The 19,461-nt window shown below is 48.1% G+C and overlaps 1 protein-coding gene across 5 annotated transcripts; it reads right to left on the bottom strand.

Annotated features, from left to right (window-relative positions):
• Positions 1 to 6,545: 6,545 nt before the first annotated feature.
• On the bottom strand, positions 6,546 to 18,558 carry U2af1 (U2 small nuclear RNA auxiliary factor 1). Of its 5 annotated transcripts, none has more exons than XM_052744525.1 (8): positions 18,426 to 18,558; positions 14,543 to 14,630; positions 12,091 to 12,157; positions 8,447 to 8,496; positions 8,265 to 8,363; positions 7,764 to 7,897; positions 7,588 to 7,680; positions 6,546 to 6,829 (listed from the first exon to the last, which is right to left on the bottom strand). In XM_052744525.1, the coding sequence occupies exons 1-8, from the start codon at positions 18,467 to 18,469 to the stop codon at positions 6,685 to 6,687; spliced, it is 720 nt and encodes a 239-aa protein (XP_052600485.1). In that variant the 5' UTR covers positions 18,470 to 18,558; the 3' UTR covers positions 6,546 to 6,684. The 5 variants fall into 5 exon arrangements, with proteins under 5 accessions (XP_052600485.1, XP_052600484.1, XP_052600486.1 ...); XM_052744524.1 differs by lacking the exon at positions 12,091 to 12,157 and adding an exon at positions 11,267 to 11,333 and having other exon boundaries at positions 18,426 to 18,557; XM_052744526.1 differs by lacking the exon at positions 18,426 to 18,558 and adding an exon at positions 11,267 to 11,333 and having other exon boundaries at positions 14,543 to 14,581.
• Between the last annotated feature and the right edge of the window lie 903 nt (positions 18,559 to 19,461).

The raw sequence follows: 19,461 nt of genomic DNA on the forward strand, positions 1-19,461 counted from the left end.
GGGCAAGAGCAAGGGTGGGGCTGAGAACAGGCTGCCAGCACAGAAGGAGGCTGGAGGGGAGGCGGAGGGGTGGAGCTTGGGGCTAGAGATCTGGAGATCAGCACAGGAGAGTGAGGCTTTTTGTTAGCGGGTTTCAGTATGCTGTGTTGAGCCTCCCAGTACAACGTATTCTGCCATATCAGAGACAAGATCACTAACAGGAATTTCCAGGAACCCTTCTCCCGAGTTACTGAGTGTTGGCCCATATTTAGAAATCCAGGTCTTGGAGTTGAAGGGATGGCTCAGTGGTTAAGAGCACTGGCTGCTCTTCCAGAGGTCCTGAGTTCAATTCCCAGCACGAGCATGGCCGCTCACAATCTGATGCCCTCTTCTGGTCTACAGGCATACATGCAGACAAAGTACTTGTATACACAAAAAAAATAAATCTAAAAAAATAGATAGGAAGGAAGGAAGAGTAAATCAATCAATCAATCCAGGTCTTACGGGGTGTGATTTGATCACATCCATGCTAATGGCTTAAATCCACATTGATAGGTGTCCTTAAGAGAAGATGAGAATTTGGAGGAGAAACAGCCCTTTGAAGATGCAGACATGCATTGGGAGGAGAAACAGCCCTGTGAAGATGCAGACATGCATTGAAGTTACATGGTGGACAACATACACGCAGCTAGGACTGCTTGCCCCTGGCTGGCTGCCATCTCAAACAGAGGAAGAGGCAGAGGCAGGAAGAAACCCCTCCCCCAGTCTACAGCCGTGAGTGTGTGTGTGTGTGTGTGTGTGTGTGTGTGTGTGTGTTTGCATTTCTGCCCCATGCAAGTAGGGGACAAAAACATGTGTTTAAGTTTTAAATCAAGTTTCTGAACATTTGTATAGTATTTCATTTTATTTACAACTGACAACCTTGACCTAATTTCAGACTGCCAGAAAAGAGTAGGGAGAAGAAATGCCAGGGGCCTTTCATGCCTTTCTCATTGTGTCCCCTCCCACCACCCCCGTCTCTCTCTCTCATACACACACACACACACTGTCTCTCACACTCTCTCACACACACAGTCTCTCACACACTCTCACACATTCTCTCTCATACACACTCACACTCTCACACTCACATATACACACACACACTGTCTCTCACACACACTCTCACATATTCTCTCTCATACACACACATACACACACACACACACTCATGCCATCTGAGCTGTTGAAGCAAGCTGCAGACGGGGAGACACTGTCCTCCTTTGCTCTCTGTTGCTGTGAAAACACTATTCTTGGGGGAAGAATGGGTTTCTATGGCTTGCAGATTACAGTCTACCTCTGAGGGAAGTCAGGGCAGGAACTCAAGGCAGAAAACTGATGCAGGGGGAGTGCTGCTTACTGACTTGCTCAGCCTACTTTCTTTCTTTTTCTTTTCTTTTTCTTTCTTTTTTTTTTTCAAGACAGGGTTTCTCTGTGTAGCTTTGCGCCTTTCCTGGAACTCACTTTGTAGACCAGGCTGGCCTCGAACTCACAGAGATCTGCTTGCCTCTGCCTCCTGAGTGCTGGGATTAAAGGCGTGTGCCACCACCGCCGGCTCAACCTGCTTTCTTTTATCACTCAGGACCACCTGCCCAGGGGTAGCACCACTCACAATAGGCTGGGCCCTCCCACATCTGTCCTTAATCAAGAAAATTCCCCCACAGACCTACCTAAAGGCCAATCTGATGGGATATTTTCTTATTTGGGGTTCCTTCTTCTCAGATGTCTCCAAATTGTGTCAAATTGGCCAAAACAAAACAAAATAAAAAGAAAACAAAAACAAACAAATGCTGCACGATTCCTAAATGGTCTTATAATAAAAACCCAGAGCCAGATATTGGGGGTAAATGCTGAAAAATCAGAGAAAAAAAGCCACAGATACTTTTCACCTCGCCAACTCCTCCACAAATCCAGACTGAATGCTTCCGAGTCCTCAGCCGAAAGGCTCTCTAGTTCCTGTCTCCTCACACCTTATGTCTTTCCCCACCCAGCCCTATCACTTCCTATCTCAACCTTCCCAGTGCTGGGATTAAAGGCGTGTGTACTTCCCAAATAATGGTAACAAAGGCATGAGATCTCAAGTGCTGGGATTAAAGGTGTGTGTCACCATTGCCTGGCTCTGTTTCTCTCCTAAACTGAGTCAATCTCATGTAGCCCAAGTGGCCTAGAGATGGATCTCTGCCTCCCGAGTGCTAGGATTAAAGGTGTGTGCCACCACTGCCTGACTTCTGTTTAACTCTGTGGCTGGCTCTGTCCTCTGATCTTTAGGAAAGCTTTACTTCTTAGATTACAAATACCACAAACAAACAAACAAACACTAGCCAGCACAGTCATCTTTTCCCTTCAATAACTGATCATTTCCTAAAAACAGGACTGTTTTCCACATCCACAATGCACCTGTCATATCAGGAACTTAACACCACTTGTTTGCCATTACTCAGAGTTCACCAGTGGCTCCAACAATGCCCTCTGCCAAGTCCCTGGGTTTGGGCCCCCCTTTTTATCTGGAGCAGCTTCAAGGTTACCCTGTATTTGAAGAACAGGTGTGTTTCTGAAGGGCCCAGGACAGGCAGTTTTGCAGAACGTCCATTGATTTTGATTTGTGTGCTCTTCCATCCTCTTGGCCAGACCCAGGGAATGACATACTCTGCCTGAAGGCCATGACAGGGATGCTGAGTTTATGCCCCACTTCTGTGAGGGATTGTATTGTCTCCTGGCTGATGTTAACTTTCTGTTTTGTTTTCGACAAGATTTCACATAGTCCAGACTAACCTAAGAAAACACCATTGCTATACAGCCAGTGGTGACCTTGAACTTCTGGTCCCGTCTCCACCTCCTGAGTTCTGGGATGACAGTTTATACGGTACCACAGGCTTCATACACCCTTGGCCTGCATGCTGTCAACTGGGCTCCATCTCCAGCCCTGGTGCCAACTCTGACAGCATGGCTGGGGTAACCCGCCTTTCTGTCTCCCTGAGACGGTACCCCTGCCAGGTCCCCTGCCACTCATCGTAATTACTCAGTTATCTTGTGACCTGACAACCACGGAGATACTTTGGTCTTTCACACTCTAATATCAACATTGAACCAAATTTTATTGACAAGTGTCACCAAATAATATGTAGAGAAAACCCTTGTTCACACAACGCCCCGTGAGGCTATCCTCACCATGTCAGAGCAAAATCCCAGCTTTTTCTTTTTCTCCTACTTGATTTACAAGTCACTAATTCGGACGATACACAGTTGAGCGGTGGTACCCTAAGGTCCTGGACAGGAAAGAAGATATTTTACAGAGATGACTGTGTCTCCCCATTTGGCCATCAAAAATCAAAGGCAATAGACTCCAAGGAATTGGAATTCCCTCAGGAGTTAAATGCTGAAAGAATAGCAATAAGAGGGCAGCTTGGGGCTGGAGAGATGACTCAGCGGTTAAGATCACTGACTGTTCTTCCAGGTCCTGAGTTCAATTCCCAGCAACCAAATGGTGGCTCACAATCACCTAATTAGATCTGGTGCGCTCTTCTAGTGTGCAGGCATACATGCAGATGGAATACTGTATACATAATAAATAAATAAATAAATAAATAAATAGGGCAGCTTGTCCCCCACAAAGAGATTTCACTCAGTTCTACTTATAAGACCTCTTTGCAGGAGAAACCTAAGAAGAGACCATAACGATGGGCAGGACCACACCTTGATCAGACTGCTTTGCTCTGGAATAATCCTCTTGTACACTGTAAAGATTTGTTACTCGAATTGGTTTAATAAAATGCTGATTGGCCAGTAGCCAGGCAGGAAGTATAGGCAGGGCAAACAAACTAAGAATGCTGGGAACAAGAAGGGCAGTCAGGAGTTGCCAGCCAGACACAGAGGAAGTAAGATGAGAATGCCATACTGAGAAAGGGTATTAAGCCATGTGGCTAAATATAGATAAGAATTATGGGTTAATTTAAGTGTACGAACTACTCAGTGATAAGCCTGAGCTACCGGCCATGCATTTATAAGTAATATTAAACCTATAAGTCAATTATTTGGAAAGCGGCTGCTGGGTATTTGGGAGTTGCTGGTGGGACAGAAACCTCTGATTACACTGCTTAGCTGTGCACACCTCTGACCTCCATTCAAACCTAAACTTCAGGCTATTGACATGGCTGCCCCAGTAAAGGCACACAAGTCCCATAGCCTTAAAAAGCCAGATGCAGCCGGGCGGTGGTGGCGCACGCCTTTAATCCCAGCACTCGGGAGGCAGAGCCAGGCGGATCTCTGTGAGTTCGAGGCCAGCCTGGGCTACCAAGCGAGTCCCAGGAAAGGCGCAAAGCTACACAGAGAAACCCTGTCTCGAAAAACCAAAAAAAAAAAAAAAAAAAAAAAAAAAAAAAAAAAGCCAGATGCAGCTGTGGGGTGCAGATCTAGTCATGGAACTCATGGCAAGAAGCTTACAGACCAGTTAGCCTGGAATGCAGAGAAACAAGAAGACCCTGCCTCAGCAAGGCAGAACCAGAGGAAACCCTGCTTCAGAAAGGTGGAAGGCAAAAACCAACTCCTATAAGTTGTCCTTGAACCTCCACATGTGTGCCGTAGTATGTATACCTACCACATGGAATAATTAAAAGAGAAACTTCGCCGGGCGGTGGTGGCGCACGCCTTTAATCCCAGCACTCAGGAGGCAGAGGCAGGCGGATCTGTGAGTTCGAGGCCAGCCTGGTCTACAGAGCGAGATCCAGGAAAGGCGCAAAGCTACACAGAGAAACCCTGTCTCGAAAAACCAAAAAAAAAAAAAGAGAAACTTCATGTTGGAGTCCCCTGAAGACAGACTGGTGGGTCATTGGGCTTCCTCGGTCCTCTTCCCAAGGTGGCCACTTTGAATAAACCCCTTTTCCAGTTTTCACTATTAATTTTAATTGGCCTATTGAGTGTGGGCAATTTTGGTCTGTTAGGGCTGTCAGGCCCCAGACTGTGAACCTAACTGGGGTAACGGTACATTATCAGTCAGTCTTGGGGGGTTGCTGGAGGTAGTGACTCATGTCAGTGTCATGATATAAGCTGTCCACGTTCCTATTGTAGAAACCTGAAAGTCACTTTTGCAAAAACCCCACCCTCTCACCCGCTGTGTGACTGAAAGGGTCTAAAAGGCTTCCTGTGTCCTGTGCAGTTAAAGACTCCTACTCAGAAGCTGAGGCAGTTAGAGGTGACACGCGCCCATCTACAAGGTGCGCTTGGGATAGTCCGTGTTGGAGGATACCTCTTTTCTCGACCCACCTGAATCAGTGGTTTCCTTGCAGCTTTGATAGACACTTGATCAAAGGAACTCAAAGACTCATGGTTTGAGGGGACAGAGGTCACCATGGGGGGAAAGGTACGGTGGCAGGTGGCTCCCTAGCAGTGGGAATATGCAGCTCAGCTCTGAGGGCACAGGAAGCCGAGCTTAGCCGGGAACTATACCTGTCAAGATCCACCTCCAGTCATCCATCCACTTCCTCTATTGAGGCTCCACCTCCTAAAGGGTTCCACATGTGGGGATGTTCACAGGCTCACGTTCAAACCCTAACATCACTCTTGACATCTGAACTTCAACAAAGCCTGTCTTCCACAGGCGCAGCACACTTCAGCATCACCCCATGTGCCAACAGTCTCCATCAGACTGGGGAAGTAGTACCTCCTTCTGATGTCTTGTATGTCTGGGGGCAGACCCATGTCCTCCCACCCCAAGAACAACATTCCAGACACATGGGAGTGACCAGATGCTTACTAGGGCAATCCATGGGACAACTCACAGTTCCTGTTCTGGGCGAAGAGCTCTTGGGATGAAACATGTAAACTCTTGATTCAGGCCTGGTCACAGTACCCTACCTTGCAATACAAGTTGTTTAGGGCGATACCCCACAGGAAGGCCTTGGACAAAGGTGAGTGCTCATGGGGCTTTGTGGCTGCAGTGCTGAGCACTTCCCAGGCATGTAAACACAAGCCAGCCAGCCAGTCCCACTCCATCCAAAGGCACTGCAGACACCCAACTTGGAGACAGGTCAGGTGACCCAAACAGGTCCCAGGGCTGCACCTCACCCCAGGACATATAACATTACCCATGGCCTGATGCTGGGGACTCAGAGGGTTGTAGCTAGATACGGCTCATTGGCTATGAAGAGCAGAGAAAGGCGGAGAGCTCACACGGCTCGCCAGAGTGACTGGAGCAGCTCTCTTCCTTATGAAGCTGTCCCCCTCACCTGCTGTGTCTTTATGCTCTAAAGTTTTGTTTATAACCAGTGATAGGAACCTACCTCAAGGACATGGGACTAGCATTTTTAGAAAAGAAACTGCAGGGGCTGGAGAGATGGCTCAGCAGTTAAGGGCACTGGCTGTTCTTCTAGGACCAGGGTTCAACTTCCAACACCCACAGGACAGCTCATGCCTCTAACTCCAGTTCCAGGGGATCTGACACCTTCACACCAAAGCACATAAAATAAATTTAAATAAATTATTAAGAAAGAAAAGAAACTACAGACGAAAACTTTACAAGTCCGTCACACCAATACTGTATCACTACAAATTTTATTCAGAAACCCATCTTTGTTTTTTTTTGTTGTTTTTTAAAAAAAAAATCCCATTATGAACTGGCTTGTCAACCAACTACAACACTGTCTAGCAGACACACGATAAAAACAGCTCGGCTCAGAATCGCCCAGATCTCTCTCGGTCTCTCGACCGCCTCCTGTCACGCTCTCGTCCTCCACCACCTCCACCTCCTCCGCCGCCACCACGCCCACGGTCTCTGGATCGAGAACGCCGTTCCCGGGATCGGGACCTGGATCTATGCCTGGATCAAGGACAAGAATCAGCATCAGAGCACAGCACTGACAGAGGAGGCCAGCAGCTTCAAGCCAAGCATGGGACACACCCCAATTTTAGATGCTATCTTTAGGAAGGATGCACCTCCAAACCGAACATGTGTAATATACTCAGTATCCTATAGCTTTTACAACCAACCCAAATGCTGGGGGAAATCAGCACAGAACAGAGGCAGGATGGGCAGCAGTGAGGCCTGGATGCACACTCGGAAGACATCTACACTGACTTGCTGCTCACAGCCCTTCTCCAACCTGAACCACTCCTTGGGAATTGCTAGGCAGAGTCCATTAGGCTAATTTTTAGGGAGGAAGAGTTGCTTCTTGCTGACAATCAAAGCAATCTCAATAATATCTACTTCCTGAGCTATGTATATCAGGAGAGTGGGAGAGCTATCTAGATAGAACGAACCAGTGAACTCACTTAACTCACACTGACCCCTGCTCTGCGACACAGGGCCAGGAACAAGAGCACAGTGCCCATGTCAGCAATACAGTGGGATGGCCATGTATGCAAACCAGACAAGCTGCACACCACCCGAAACCCTGCAGGCCCGTGCAGGTCTGGAGCACAGGCGTCCCCTGTAGAGCAGGGCGAGCTTCTCCCAAGCATTTTGTATTTGAAGTAATGCACCAGATCTGAACACACATTAGGGAAGAGGCAATCCCAGGCCTGGTTTTCCTTGGCAATGGGAAGCCTCCCACTTCACCATGCACCCAGAGGACTCACTTTTTGCGCCGGCGCCCATACAGCTCCCGTCGCAGCTCTCTTGAGATTGGTTTCAGATGCATGAAGTTGCAAAAGCCCCCTCTTGTGCACTCTCTGTGGGTCAGATCCAGACATGTTACACTGTGCCCATGATGACTGAGCTCCACCCACCACACCAGAGCGGTGCTTATCCTTACCCCATTTCATACTGGCGGCAGCAGGCTTCCCTGAAGTCAGTTACTGGGGACAGCTCTGCATGGATTGGCTGCCCATTAAACCAACGGTTATTTAAGTCGATCACAGCTTTCTCTGCATCCTCCTCACGTCGAAACTGAAAAACCAAGAAAAAAGTGCTTGCCACTCCATTCCTGTGTTGCTAACGTTTAATTCTCCACCCCACCACTGTTCCACACACTCACTGAGGCAAACACTTATGGGCAGATGCAGTAAAACCTCACCAATCCTCCTCATGACAGACCCCCGGACAGCCTAAGATCACACCAAGTGTTGCCTACCTTTTCAAACCCAATCCACGAAGAGCAAATGTCAGATTGCTCCCATAGGGAGTTATTTCAGAAAAGGAAACAAAGTACACAGACTAATCTGTGCCAGTCCAAGCAGCTTTAACCCTAGTTAGTACTCTTCACTAAAGCCACAGCCACCAAGATGGCAACTCAGGACACCCCACTCGTCTGTACCTTGACATACACGTTCCCCACCAGGTGGTCTCCTAGGTTATCACAGACGTTCATCTCCTCAACCTCTCCGTACTTTTCTTCCATCTCAGTGAAGACTTCCTGAAGGGGAACATGGGTTGAGGAGCACTGTGCACAGTCTGGTATCTCATGGCCACCCTCCCATCTTGAGCCCAGGTACTTACCTCAAAGAACTCATCATAGTGCTCCTGCATCTCCACGTCGCTCACAGCACCTGCAGTCAAAGACACCCAGCTGGTGAGAGCCCTGTGGCCTTGCTATCCTCAAGCTCAACTGCTACAGTGACTGTCTAGAGGACGCCAGGCCAGAGCTGCATGCTACAGGAGCACCGAACTGCTTGTGATTTGGAGTTGCTGAGATCTTAAATGCCCACCAGCCTCAGTCCTGGCTACCAAAACCACAGCCAGCTTTAGTAGGTACCAAAAGGGTCACACAAAGTTCAAGGAAAAAGGTGACTCTTGAATTAAGACCTTTTAAAATAAAAATGTCTTCCTTTAAGACTGGAGGCCAGGTAAATACATGGTAGGTATTCCCCTTTATTAGGTCAAAATGGAAGCTGAAACCAGGGTGAGTGATATAAAGAGCTCACGTGCCTTTACACACGTGCCAACCACTGAATGCTACAAAATTCTGATGTGACTGAAACCCAAGCCACCAGACTTCAGCATTTTGGAAGTCTCTCTATACACAGTTAGACCTTGTTGAAGGTGTTCCCAACCGCTGCACCAAGGTTACTCTCCATAAGCCATGCGGTAAGTGAAGTCACGGCTGTTCACGAGCACTTTTGCCCAGTCTCAGTCTATTCCAATGATTACTCCCTCAACCTCACTCCGAGACCCCACAGAATTGGATGTCAATAAAATCACGTTCCAAACACTTGGGTGAGGAGGTGGCAAGGGCCCGACGAGGTTTGGGGGCCGTGCTGTTCAGGCTGGGTCTTCAACAACACCTTCTGTGAACCATATTCCTGGACAAGAGGAGAGCTCACAGGCCACTTGCCTCTTTTGGTGCATCACACCAAGGGCATCTGGCTGGGGCAGTATCTTGGGGCTCATTCAAAACTCATGGTATCTGAAGCGAAGATCTAACCTATGTTCTGATTCTGACAACTTCAGCTCCCTTTCTAACCTATCTGGGGTTGCTTTAGTTACTTTGAATTTCGAGGAAATGATATGTGGCCTGAAAACTCAAATTTTATTGAATGTGCTGGGCTCTCTTGACAGGAGCCTGCCCCATATGCGGTACCTGACCAAGCCTTCAGGAATGCCCCACCCTGCCTGAGAAGGAACAGGTCCCAGGCAACAGCAAATGGCTGAGAAGTCTGTTCCACAGGCAGCTAATGTCAAGGCCTTTTGCATCTGGGAGAATTTGGAAAGGAAAATACTCCCATGCTCAAAGCTCTAAGTTTTAGCAGCTCTGAAATCCATCTGGTGGTAGTTTAGACCGACAACTACTTACTCTGTTCCATTTCCCAGGACTCAAAACAACCCCAAAGGCCGAGGGCAGCCCACCCAGACACTGATCAGACTACAACAGTGGGCTCAGTGTATTTTGAACACAACTAGGAAATTACTACTTTTCTTGAAGAAATGTTATTCTTAAAACTGAGCTTTCTATTTAACTTTAGTTTGTGTATCTGAGGTTTATTTTTCTACAAATGTCAAAGTGGTAACTCATTTGCTCTAAAATGAAGGGTTAGTTTCATTTACTTTCTACAACCTGAACTCCAGGAGTGGAAGATTTCATAAGAGCTGAACATTCAGTTGACAGTATACCCAAACACACTGTGAATTGCAAATAGACAGCAAACACAACATCCTGTCAGTAAGCAGAGTCCCCAAGTAAACAAGCAGGCAAAGAACAATCACTGTTACCAACCACGGTTTCCATTTGCTATACCCCAGGGCAGGGACAAGAACAAACGTTACTTCATAAAGCCACACACAAACACCTCCCTCCTCCTACAGATCTTACTTCTAAAGATAAAATAAATGCACCAAGTATTTGAACCGAGGATTACCAGGTAAACGCTATCTCACTTAAGAGAGCTCTACTGTCAGGTCAGCACCTCAGCAGGGAAACCTATGGAAAGCCCGATCCACAGACACGTGCACCAGAGGCCTCCCAGCCTGGCCAGCTCCAGCAGGCGGTGGCCCTGGGACCATTTATTACCCAAGGTAAGCCAGCCAACAGATGGAGGTTGCCCTCAGAGGTGTGCTGGATTTAGCCTGTGGCCATCCAAGGGGAGTCTACCTTGGGGTTGGATGCGACTGCACCCCAGTATTTCACTGTAGAACAGTTATCACTTAAATATAGTAATTCGCAGCACATGAAGACTCTGCAGTGTTTACTGATGCCAGTTTAACCCTTCCTTAATTACCAAATGTAGCACACTACCTCCTGAAGCTTGAGGTGCTACCTATGCAAAGTGGGTGGCTGGACCCCGAGCATCTCTTCTGTTGAGTGCTCATCTGGTTAGCACACCTGCAGGGGTGCAGCGGGAACACTCAGGTCAGTGCGAGCTGCAGACCCTCACCTGGGAAACACTCAGAACAAGGCCCTCACGCAAGAGCATGACCTCTGACGTGCAGAGTGTATGGAAATGAGGCTAGTGAAAGGTACAATCTGAAAATTTCTAAGCAATTGGCACTCAGGTTCCAGAGAGTGAGAGCCATTCCGATGCCCCTGCTCTTCAGAGGGAAGAGCAGACCTCGAACTCAATCCCAGTGCATCCCAGGGTGACGGTCCAAGTGCGGAGGGAGCAAAGAGCAGCAGTCCCAACTACTTCAAGGGTGCCCTCGCCAGTCCTGCCATCCTCTGCCTAAGGGACAGGAGTCCAGCTCTCCAGCAGGTCAGTGGGGGCAACAGCTCCTGCCACTCTAGGAAGGCGGTTCTTGACACTAGCAGAGCAGACCGGGTGGAGTGGACACTGAGCTCTGACACGCAAGCCCAGGGGACCAGGGAAGGAACTTGTATGAACTTACAGCGCAAACCGTCAGCAGACTGGGAAGAGTTTTGAGGGTTACGGTAAATGTTCAAGAGGGCAATGGTCTGAAATACAAAACGCAACAACTTTATATTATGGAAATTAAATGTACACACTTAACCGGCTGCCTGTGACGATCCTTCAGTTGAGTCGGTGCTGAAAAGAGAGCAGGTTATTGCCCTAACGCAGAGGTGTCCCCTTAGTTGGTGGCTGTCTTGAACTACGCTAACACTGCAGTGCTGGGAGATCTCATGAGATGCCAATATCGCACTTCTGCCCACAGCGGACTCTCCACTGCCAAGTGCCAGCCAAGCAAGGACGGCACCGGCTCTTAGCTGACAGACTGAGGAAAAGCTCACACCTGCGACGAACCGAGCGCTGTACCAGAGAAATACAATAATCTCATGTCATGAAATCTCCACTTCCTAGAGGAAAAATAACGGTGAAATCAAACCCACACTTACTGGGCAACTTACCTTAAGATTCCTACATTTTAACTTTACACAAAGAACTTAAGGAAGGCCAGGGTTCAGTCACTGTAAAGCCGCAATTGGCTACCCGGGTGAAAACCCGCTTCCTGTGGGCGGACACTCTCGTGACAAACGCTAGTCAACAGGAGAGGCCGGCCAGTGACTTTCCCTAGGAGAAGCGCCTCCTGAGCGCGGCCCCTGTCAAGTTCTGGCTGTGCGCCACGCGGTTCCAGCACTGTGTCCTGTTTGCAACAGCTCTATGTCAGCAGCTCAGAGCCAGCGTTAGGTCTCAATTAAGAGTGGGCTCTTGAACACCATCGTTTAAAAAAATTTCTCCAACTGTGGGACTTACAGTGTGAGCCGTCAGCCGTCTGTGCACTGTTTTGGGGATTACGATAGATGTTTTGAATCAAGATGGTCTGCGGGGAAAAAAAAAATAAAAAGGGGAATTCTACTGGCTGCTGTGCATATATTAGACAATTGCAAAGAGACAGTTTGTTTGCAAACGGTTAACGTTTGTTTGTTGTTTTTCTCACAAGTCAGACACTTGTGTCTTGTGCCAAGTACACCAAAACCATCATATTATGAAAACAGAGTTTGAGCAGTGACTTGGGTCAAGTCAGCCAGCAACCAAGAAGGAACTGTATCTGTTCTTTTGAGTGGTCCCCGTCACCAATAATAAGGTGCTTCAATACAAGAGAAGAGAACACTAACACTTTCTTGTACTTCAAGTCAGCACACACGAACATATTGAAAGGTCACATAATCATCAGATTCCCCACACAGTTATCTCTCTTAAACAAATGCACACTTCAATTGTATGCAGTACTCAAGATCTCTGGTCTCTTAGCAAAACAGCCACACCAGTTGTCGTGGATACCTGACTCTTATTTACACTTTCTTGGTGGGTCTCTGTTTACATAATACAATAGTTAAAACATTAGCTCTTTTGCGATCCTTCTTTTAAGGAAAAAATCCTTTTAGCCTTTGTGCTTTAACGGGATCAGGCAGACTTGAAACCTTACACTGTACCGTTCTTCTTAAAATCAAGTTGTCTGAAAAAACAAACCATGTTTAAGTTAGTAAGCTAATATAGTACAGCAATCTCACGTCCACATCACTATGAGCTTACAAAGAAACCCACCCTGAATTACACTACAATTATGCAGGCCAACAGACCGTGTGACCCAGAGCACAGACAGTCTCTCAACACCGTGCCAGAAAGAAAGCCGTTCTAAGTGCTCCTCAGACCAGCGAGCTCAGCTCCCGCCTGTGCTCACAGGGTGTAGGTGAGGAACAGTGTTTGGGACACGGCTGCTGCTGGAACCCACCTGGGAACAAGGCTGAAAACCTCAGACCACACGCCCTTACCCACTGAGCTAAGCAGTCCTACCACCCTGGGTCTGCACCTCCGGAGGTTTGCCAGAGCTAACTTTACCAAGCTTCCTACTGGGGGCATGGTGGCGAATGGATGCCTGGTCCCTGTAGGTCTCCCCTGTCCTGAGGCATACAAGGGCTGTTTGTTGGAGGGAAAGCAGTGTCAACCCAACTGAGATAATCACTGTAGTGCCTCTGAGCTCCTTATATTACACGGGGCCCTGCCCTCCCTGCTGTGTTCTAGGCCACAGTGCTAGGGCCACCGGAGGCAACCGTGGGACAGTAAAGGCCTTCTGGCTCAGAGGGCTGAGAACAGTCTCTTTCTACCCACCACCTCACATGCCTGTTAACTACCCACAGACACACTAAAGGCATGCAGAGTCAGCAGCCTATAACCACTGGGTCAGGTGGGAGATTGTGTTAATAGTCAAACAACACACTCATGACACGACAGTTTAAAGCAGGGAGTATTGCTTTGATAGTATTAAAATTCACAAAAAGAAAGGGACATCATTAGGGTCATTAGAGGACAGATGCCTCCTACACTAACCATGGTTAGCCAGGGATAATTGGGAAGAAAAATTACTGTGCTCTTCCCTCTAAAAACATACAATGCTGTGGTTCCTGGGGACTTACATTCTATACCAAGGTCCCTTTCTTCTATCTCCTTGTTATCAACTGGCTAATTTCTTATACTCCCAATACAGTATTAAGACGGGCAAAATGTGTGAAAGAAAAACTGTATGCTAAAAAAGACGTATCCGAAGCTTCGAGGGCTGCTGCAAGCAGGCCTGGGCTGGAGAATGAACTCAACTGTCCAATTTAGACAGACTCAGCAAGACCTTCCAATCTTCGCCCTCTTAATTCATTTAGCAAGCCTCTGCTGGGACCAATCCTTGCCTCCCTCTCCCAGCTCTACCAAACCAAATAACGTGGGACTGAGTCTAACGTGGGCAGACCTAGGTCTAAGATGACAAGCACCTCTCAGTGAACTGGACAGATCCCCGGGGCAATTTATGCCCATCTTTATCGTTAAAATTCTATGATCATGATGTGCCCTGAAACTGTGTCAAAGTGTGGACCTCTCTGGGGTACTAGAGCACGCTGGGCCCACTGACAAACACCCATGCCAGCATGCCTTGCCCAGCAACTGCATCTCTCTGCACCCACCAGCATTTATCTGAAGGTAGAACAGGGCGGTGAGGCCAGCCTCAGCCAAGTCTCGACTATATTTTAAGAAGCTAAAGCTAAGAACAGCAGGACTTTCCACTGGGGTGGGATGGGTCCATCACCCTCTGCAACAAGTGCAAAAGACAACTAGGGAAAAAAGGACTTGCTACGTCCGAGGAAACATCCATCGCCTCTGAAAGCACAAGAACTTTTGACAGTTTATGTGGGGAAAAAAAAAAGCCCAACAACACACAAACCTGGCTAAAGGTCGGTTTATTGTGCAACCGAGAACATCTGTCTCCATGACGACATGCTCCAATTTTGAAATAAAATGAACAGTTGACTCTGTAAGGGAAAATAAGAACTGATTATTTCTGGGAAGATATGATGAAAACATCATTAACACGATCCTATTTCCCAGCTACTTGTCTTCCAATCACAGAAGTTCGGCAGCTCTTGGTGGCTGTGTTTCCTCTTGCAGGCAGTATGTTAGAGGCCGCAACTCCAGCTCCTTACAGAATGGTCTAATTCTAACCTGCTTCCTGTTGCTCTAAGCCCCACTCACTCTTTGGGTCCTGGATGTTAGCACCTATAAAATGAGGACAATGCAAAGAGGCACTGTTCCAAGAACTGAGTGAGATTATGTATTCTTATTCACAGGCCTAAGTGCTGCCATTATCTCAAGAAAACACAAAACAAACTCAGGTTTGGAGAGGAAAGGTCTTTGGAAACCTCATTGCAAACATGCTATTTGGAGACCTAGCTTGCCTCAGAAACCATCCAGGAACACATGCCGGCCACAAAGCCTCTTTAGCACTGCTCAGATACTCCATGAAAGCACAAGCAACAACACCCATCAGGTGCTGGGTGGTCTGCAAGATCTGTGACATCAACTTCTACTTGATGCGGCTTCCCTACTGGGTTGCCAGGTGCAGAGGGAGGAATGCTGTTCCACAGATACTGTTAGCAAGAGCCACATGCTTAAGTCTTCACCCTGAGGGAAAGACTGAAGGTCTCAACCTCATGAAACCTGGAACTGTGAAGTGTTATCCTCTAGTTATGAGCAGACAGCAACAAATACAGTAGAGTCTGTGAGTTTATCGGGAGAGGAAAATGATTGCAAATGACCTCCTTACTTTACATAACCTCATTTGATTAGACAGTATCTCTTTAGAAAATCAACTGAGGGCTGGAGAGATGGCTCAGCAGTTAGGAGCACTGGCTGTTTTTCCAGAGAACTGGAGTTCAATTCCCAGCACCCACATGGCAGCTCGCAACTGTGTGTAACTCCAGTTCCAGAGGATCTAACACCCTCACACAGATATACACGGAAGCAAAACAACAATTCACATAAAATAGTTTTTAAAAAAAGGTGTGTGTGTGGGGGGGGATCAACTGACAATAAAGAGCTTGCTGGACAAACTTCTGACTGAAAACACACAACAGTTCCACATCAAATAGCTCTCAATCCCGCACTCTCAGCAAGTACTTTTGCTTCAGTTAATTATCTAAACTACTGAAATAAAACTACAAGGAAGCCGGACACACACCTCTAATCCCAGCACTCGGGAGGCAGAGGCAGGCAGATCTCTGAGTTTGAGACCAGCCTGGTTTAGAAATCAAGTTCCAGAACAGCCAGGGCTACACAGAGAAACCCTATCTTGGCAGTGTGTCGGGGTGGGTGGGGGGAGTACAAGGAAGAAGGGTGATTTCTACCAGACAAACCGAATCTAGGAAAATATCATAGTTTATAAATATCACAGCTAAATATTTGATTGGAAAAGACCCATACTTTACTTCTTAAAAACCCAAAAAGTTGCCGGGTGGTGGCGGCACATGCCTTTAATCCCTGTGAGTTTGAGGCCAGCCTGGTCTACAGAGTGAGTTCCAGGACAGTCAGGACTGTTACACAGAGAAACCCTATCTCAAAAAACCAAAACCAACCAAACAAAAAACCCCTAACAACAACAACAACAACAACAACAACAACACCAAACCCCAAAGTTAACAGGCACCCCATGTTTCTGTTACTGTTCCTCCTGAAATAACCTGGATTAAAAATTAAAAAAAAAAAATCTGAATTTTTTTTTTTTTTTTTGCTGAAATACCCCTTTACTACACAGACATGAATGCGGGGGTCACAACTACTATGCCCCTGGTTTTTAAGTCGCAACCTTTATGCACTTCCTCAGGACAACCTCTCGTGTCAGAACTGTCATACACATTTCACTCCATTCCAGGAGTGATCTCAGGATTTAGAAAACGCACTCTCAGCCGGGCGGTGGTGGTGGTGCATGCCTTTAATCCCAGCACTCACGAGGCAGAGCCAGGCAGACCTCTGTGAGTTCCAGGCCAGCCTGGTCTACAGAGCTAGTTCCAGGACAGACACCAAAACAACACAGAGAAACTCTGTCTTGAAAACCAAAAAGAAAAAAAAGCACTCTCCCAAAGTACTTATTTATTGAGACAAGGTCTCTATGTAGTTCTGGTTGTCCTGTAACTTGCTATGTAGACCAGACTAGCCTGAAACTCAAGAGGTCGTCTGCCTTCCTCTGCCTCTGGAGTGCTGAGACTAAAGGCATGTACCACCACATCTGGCTTTGAACGTTTATTTTAAAGTACTTTACAGGTTTTATTTTAAATTATGTACATGTGGCCAGGCGGTGGTGGCACAAGCCTTTAATCCCAGCACTCGGGAGGCAGAGCCAGGCGGATCTCTGTGAGTTCGAGGCCAGCCTGGTCTACAGAGCGAGATCCAGAACAGGCACCAAAGCTACACAGAGAAACCCTGTCTTGAAAAACCAAAAAATTATGTACATGTGGCTGGGCAGTGGTGGCTCACGCCTTTAATCTCAGCACTCAGGTAGCAGAGGCAGGTGGATCTCTGTGAATTCAAGACCAGCCTAGTCTACAGAGTGAGTTCCAGGACAGCCAGAGCTACAAAGAGAAACCCTGTATGAAAAAAATTAAAAAGTGTATGTGAGGGAGGGTGGATGTGTATACCTAAGCGCAGGTGCCTGTGGTAGCCAGAGACAATGGATCTCCCCAGATCTGGAGTTACAGGTGGTTGTGAGACACCAGATTACATGAAGCAGATTTGGGGAACCAAACTCCTGGCCTCTGCAAGAGCAGTTCACACTCTGAACCACTGAATCGTCTCTGTCTCTTTAATATATTTTAGACTTCCTTAACACAACACATACAGCCTTCCTCCATGACTTCCTGAGAACCCAAAACTTTATCCCATTTCTCTAAGACTGGCCTAGACCTGACACCCAGTAAAATGTCTCTACAGTGACTGCCGATTTGGGCAGGAGACTTTCAGAATCATTCCCTTTTGCAAACACAGCAGATTCTATCTGTACAAAGGTGCCTGATCCATCCTGGAAAGTAGAACATTTTCAACAGTGAGACCAATGTGGCACCAAAAGTGTTATCTATTGCAAATACAGGCTTTCCATCACAGATATCTGTATAAACCTTATACGAGATTCAAGAACACCAAAATGGTGACTACTTACTCAGAGCAGATTAAGCCACACACTTAATCTTTAGGTTTTCAAGGTAGGAATTATCCTTCAAAGCATCTTAAGACATTTCCTTTAGCCTAAACTTCAGCCAGCACACTGGAAATAAGTATGTGCCACGGTGGCATACAAATACAACCGGAATTATTGGGTTTTTTCCTCTTAACCCATGCAAACCTTAATTTAAATAGAAAAGCAGGTCCGCCAACGCTTGGGCAGTCAGGAGGTTTATTCCGTCGATACCGCTCCCAATGATCAGCCCCGGCGACTGAGTTTTAGCGAGGGTGGTGCCACCGCACTTCCGACACGACACTCAAAGCCCAAAGTTCCAAGAAACGTGTTAACTCGCCGCAGAAGCCAGGGCTGCAGTGGGAGCGCGGCGTGGAGCAGAGTCCCGCGTGGAACCCGGCGCGGAGCCCCGTGGAGCGCGAGGCCCAGCCCGAGCCGCCCGCCAGGTCCCGCCGCCCGGCCCACGAGGCAGCGGCGCCCAGGCGCGCGAGGCCACCAGGGCCTCCCCGCCCGCCACGTCTGAACGCCGCCGTCGCTTGCCTCGGCTGGCACCCGGTGCCCATCGCCGCCCCGGCCCAAGCCCCGGCAGGCCGCCCCTACTCACTTGTCTTTCTCGGTGCCGAAGATGGAGGCCAAGTATTCCGCCATTTTCCAGCGGACGCCTCCGACACGGCAGCCGACGCTGCCTACTATCCCGACGTCCTCGGAAGACGTCACCGGACGCGACGACGCTCTCCACGCCCGTCGTAGCGGCGCCGTCCAATTGGGAGAGGCGCTGCCTGCGCGGGGGCGGGACGAAGAACGCACGGAGGCACCGCCCCCGACCCTGGCGCCTGCGCACTCCCTGCCGCCCGGGCGGGTCCCGCGCGCTGCTCGCTGCCTGGGCAGCGAACTGCTGCTCCGCGCGTGCTCAGCGCCGCGGTTTCCCGCTCCCGCCGCTGGGACCGCGCCTTCTCCCTTTGCTGGCCCTCCTGCCCCAGGCCTCTCACTGGTGCGGCTGTAGACAAGGGCCCCCATCCGGCTTCCTGGAGGGATTTAAACCTACAGCATCCCCACAGTCACCAGCAGTTTGACCAGTCTTCTGTCCTCCTACCCGTCCGTTCACCCTCATTCATTAATCCACCCAACTATCTACTCATGTCTCACTCATTAATCCACCTATCCGTGTCACATCTATTTATCTCTTATTTGGAGACATTAAGAGAACAAGCCCTGGGACAGGTATATAGACACAGACTACTGTGATGTTGTTTTATTGTGCGTGTTTTGTTTTTCTCCAGGAGAGATGGTCTCATGTATGCAGTAGGCTATATGGCTACTATGTACAGCTACTGATGACCTTGAACTTCTGATCTTTCTGAACCTTTACTTGAATGTTAGGGTTACAGGTGTGCATTACCAATCAGGTTTATGTGATCAAGCCCAGAACTCTGTGTGTGTTAAGCAAGCACTTTACTAACTGTGCTTCATCCCCAGCCTTGGCTGGTGTGGTGTTTAATCTTCAAGTCAACTTCACTAGATTGTGGAGAAGAGACATCTCTGGGTATGTCTGTGAGGACAGCAACAGTCACTTCATACTCCTTCATACATTCCCCACCATGATGGACTCTATCCCTTCAACTATGAGGCAAAATAAACCT

This window comes from Peromyscus californicus, unplaced genomic scaffold, assembly GCF_007827085.1.
Source record: "Peromyscus californicus insignis strain IS unplaced genomic scaffold, ASM782708v3 Scaffold_19__1_contigs__length_69161282, whole genome shotgun sequence".
Lineage (NCBI taxonomy): Eukaryota > Metazoa > Chordata > Mammalia > Rodentia > Cricetidae > Peromyscus > Peromyscus californicus.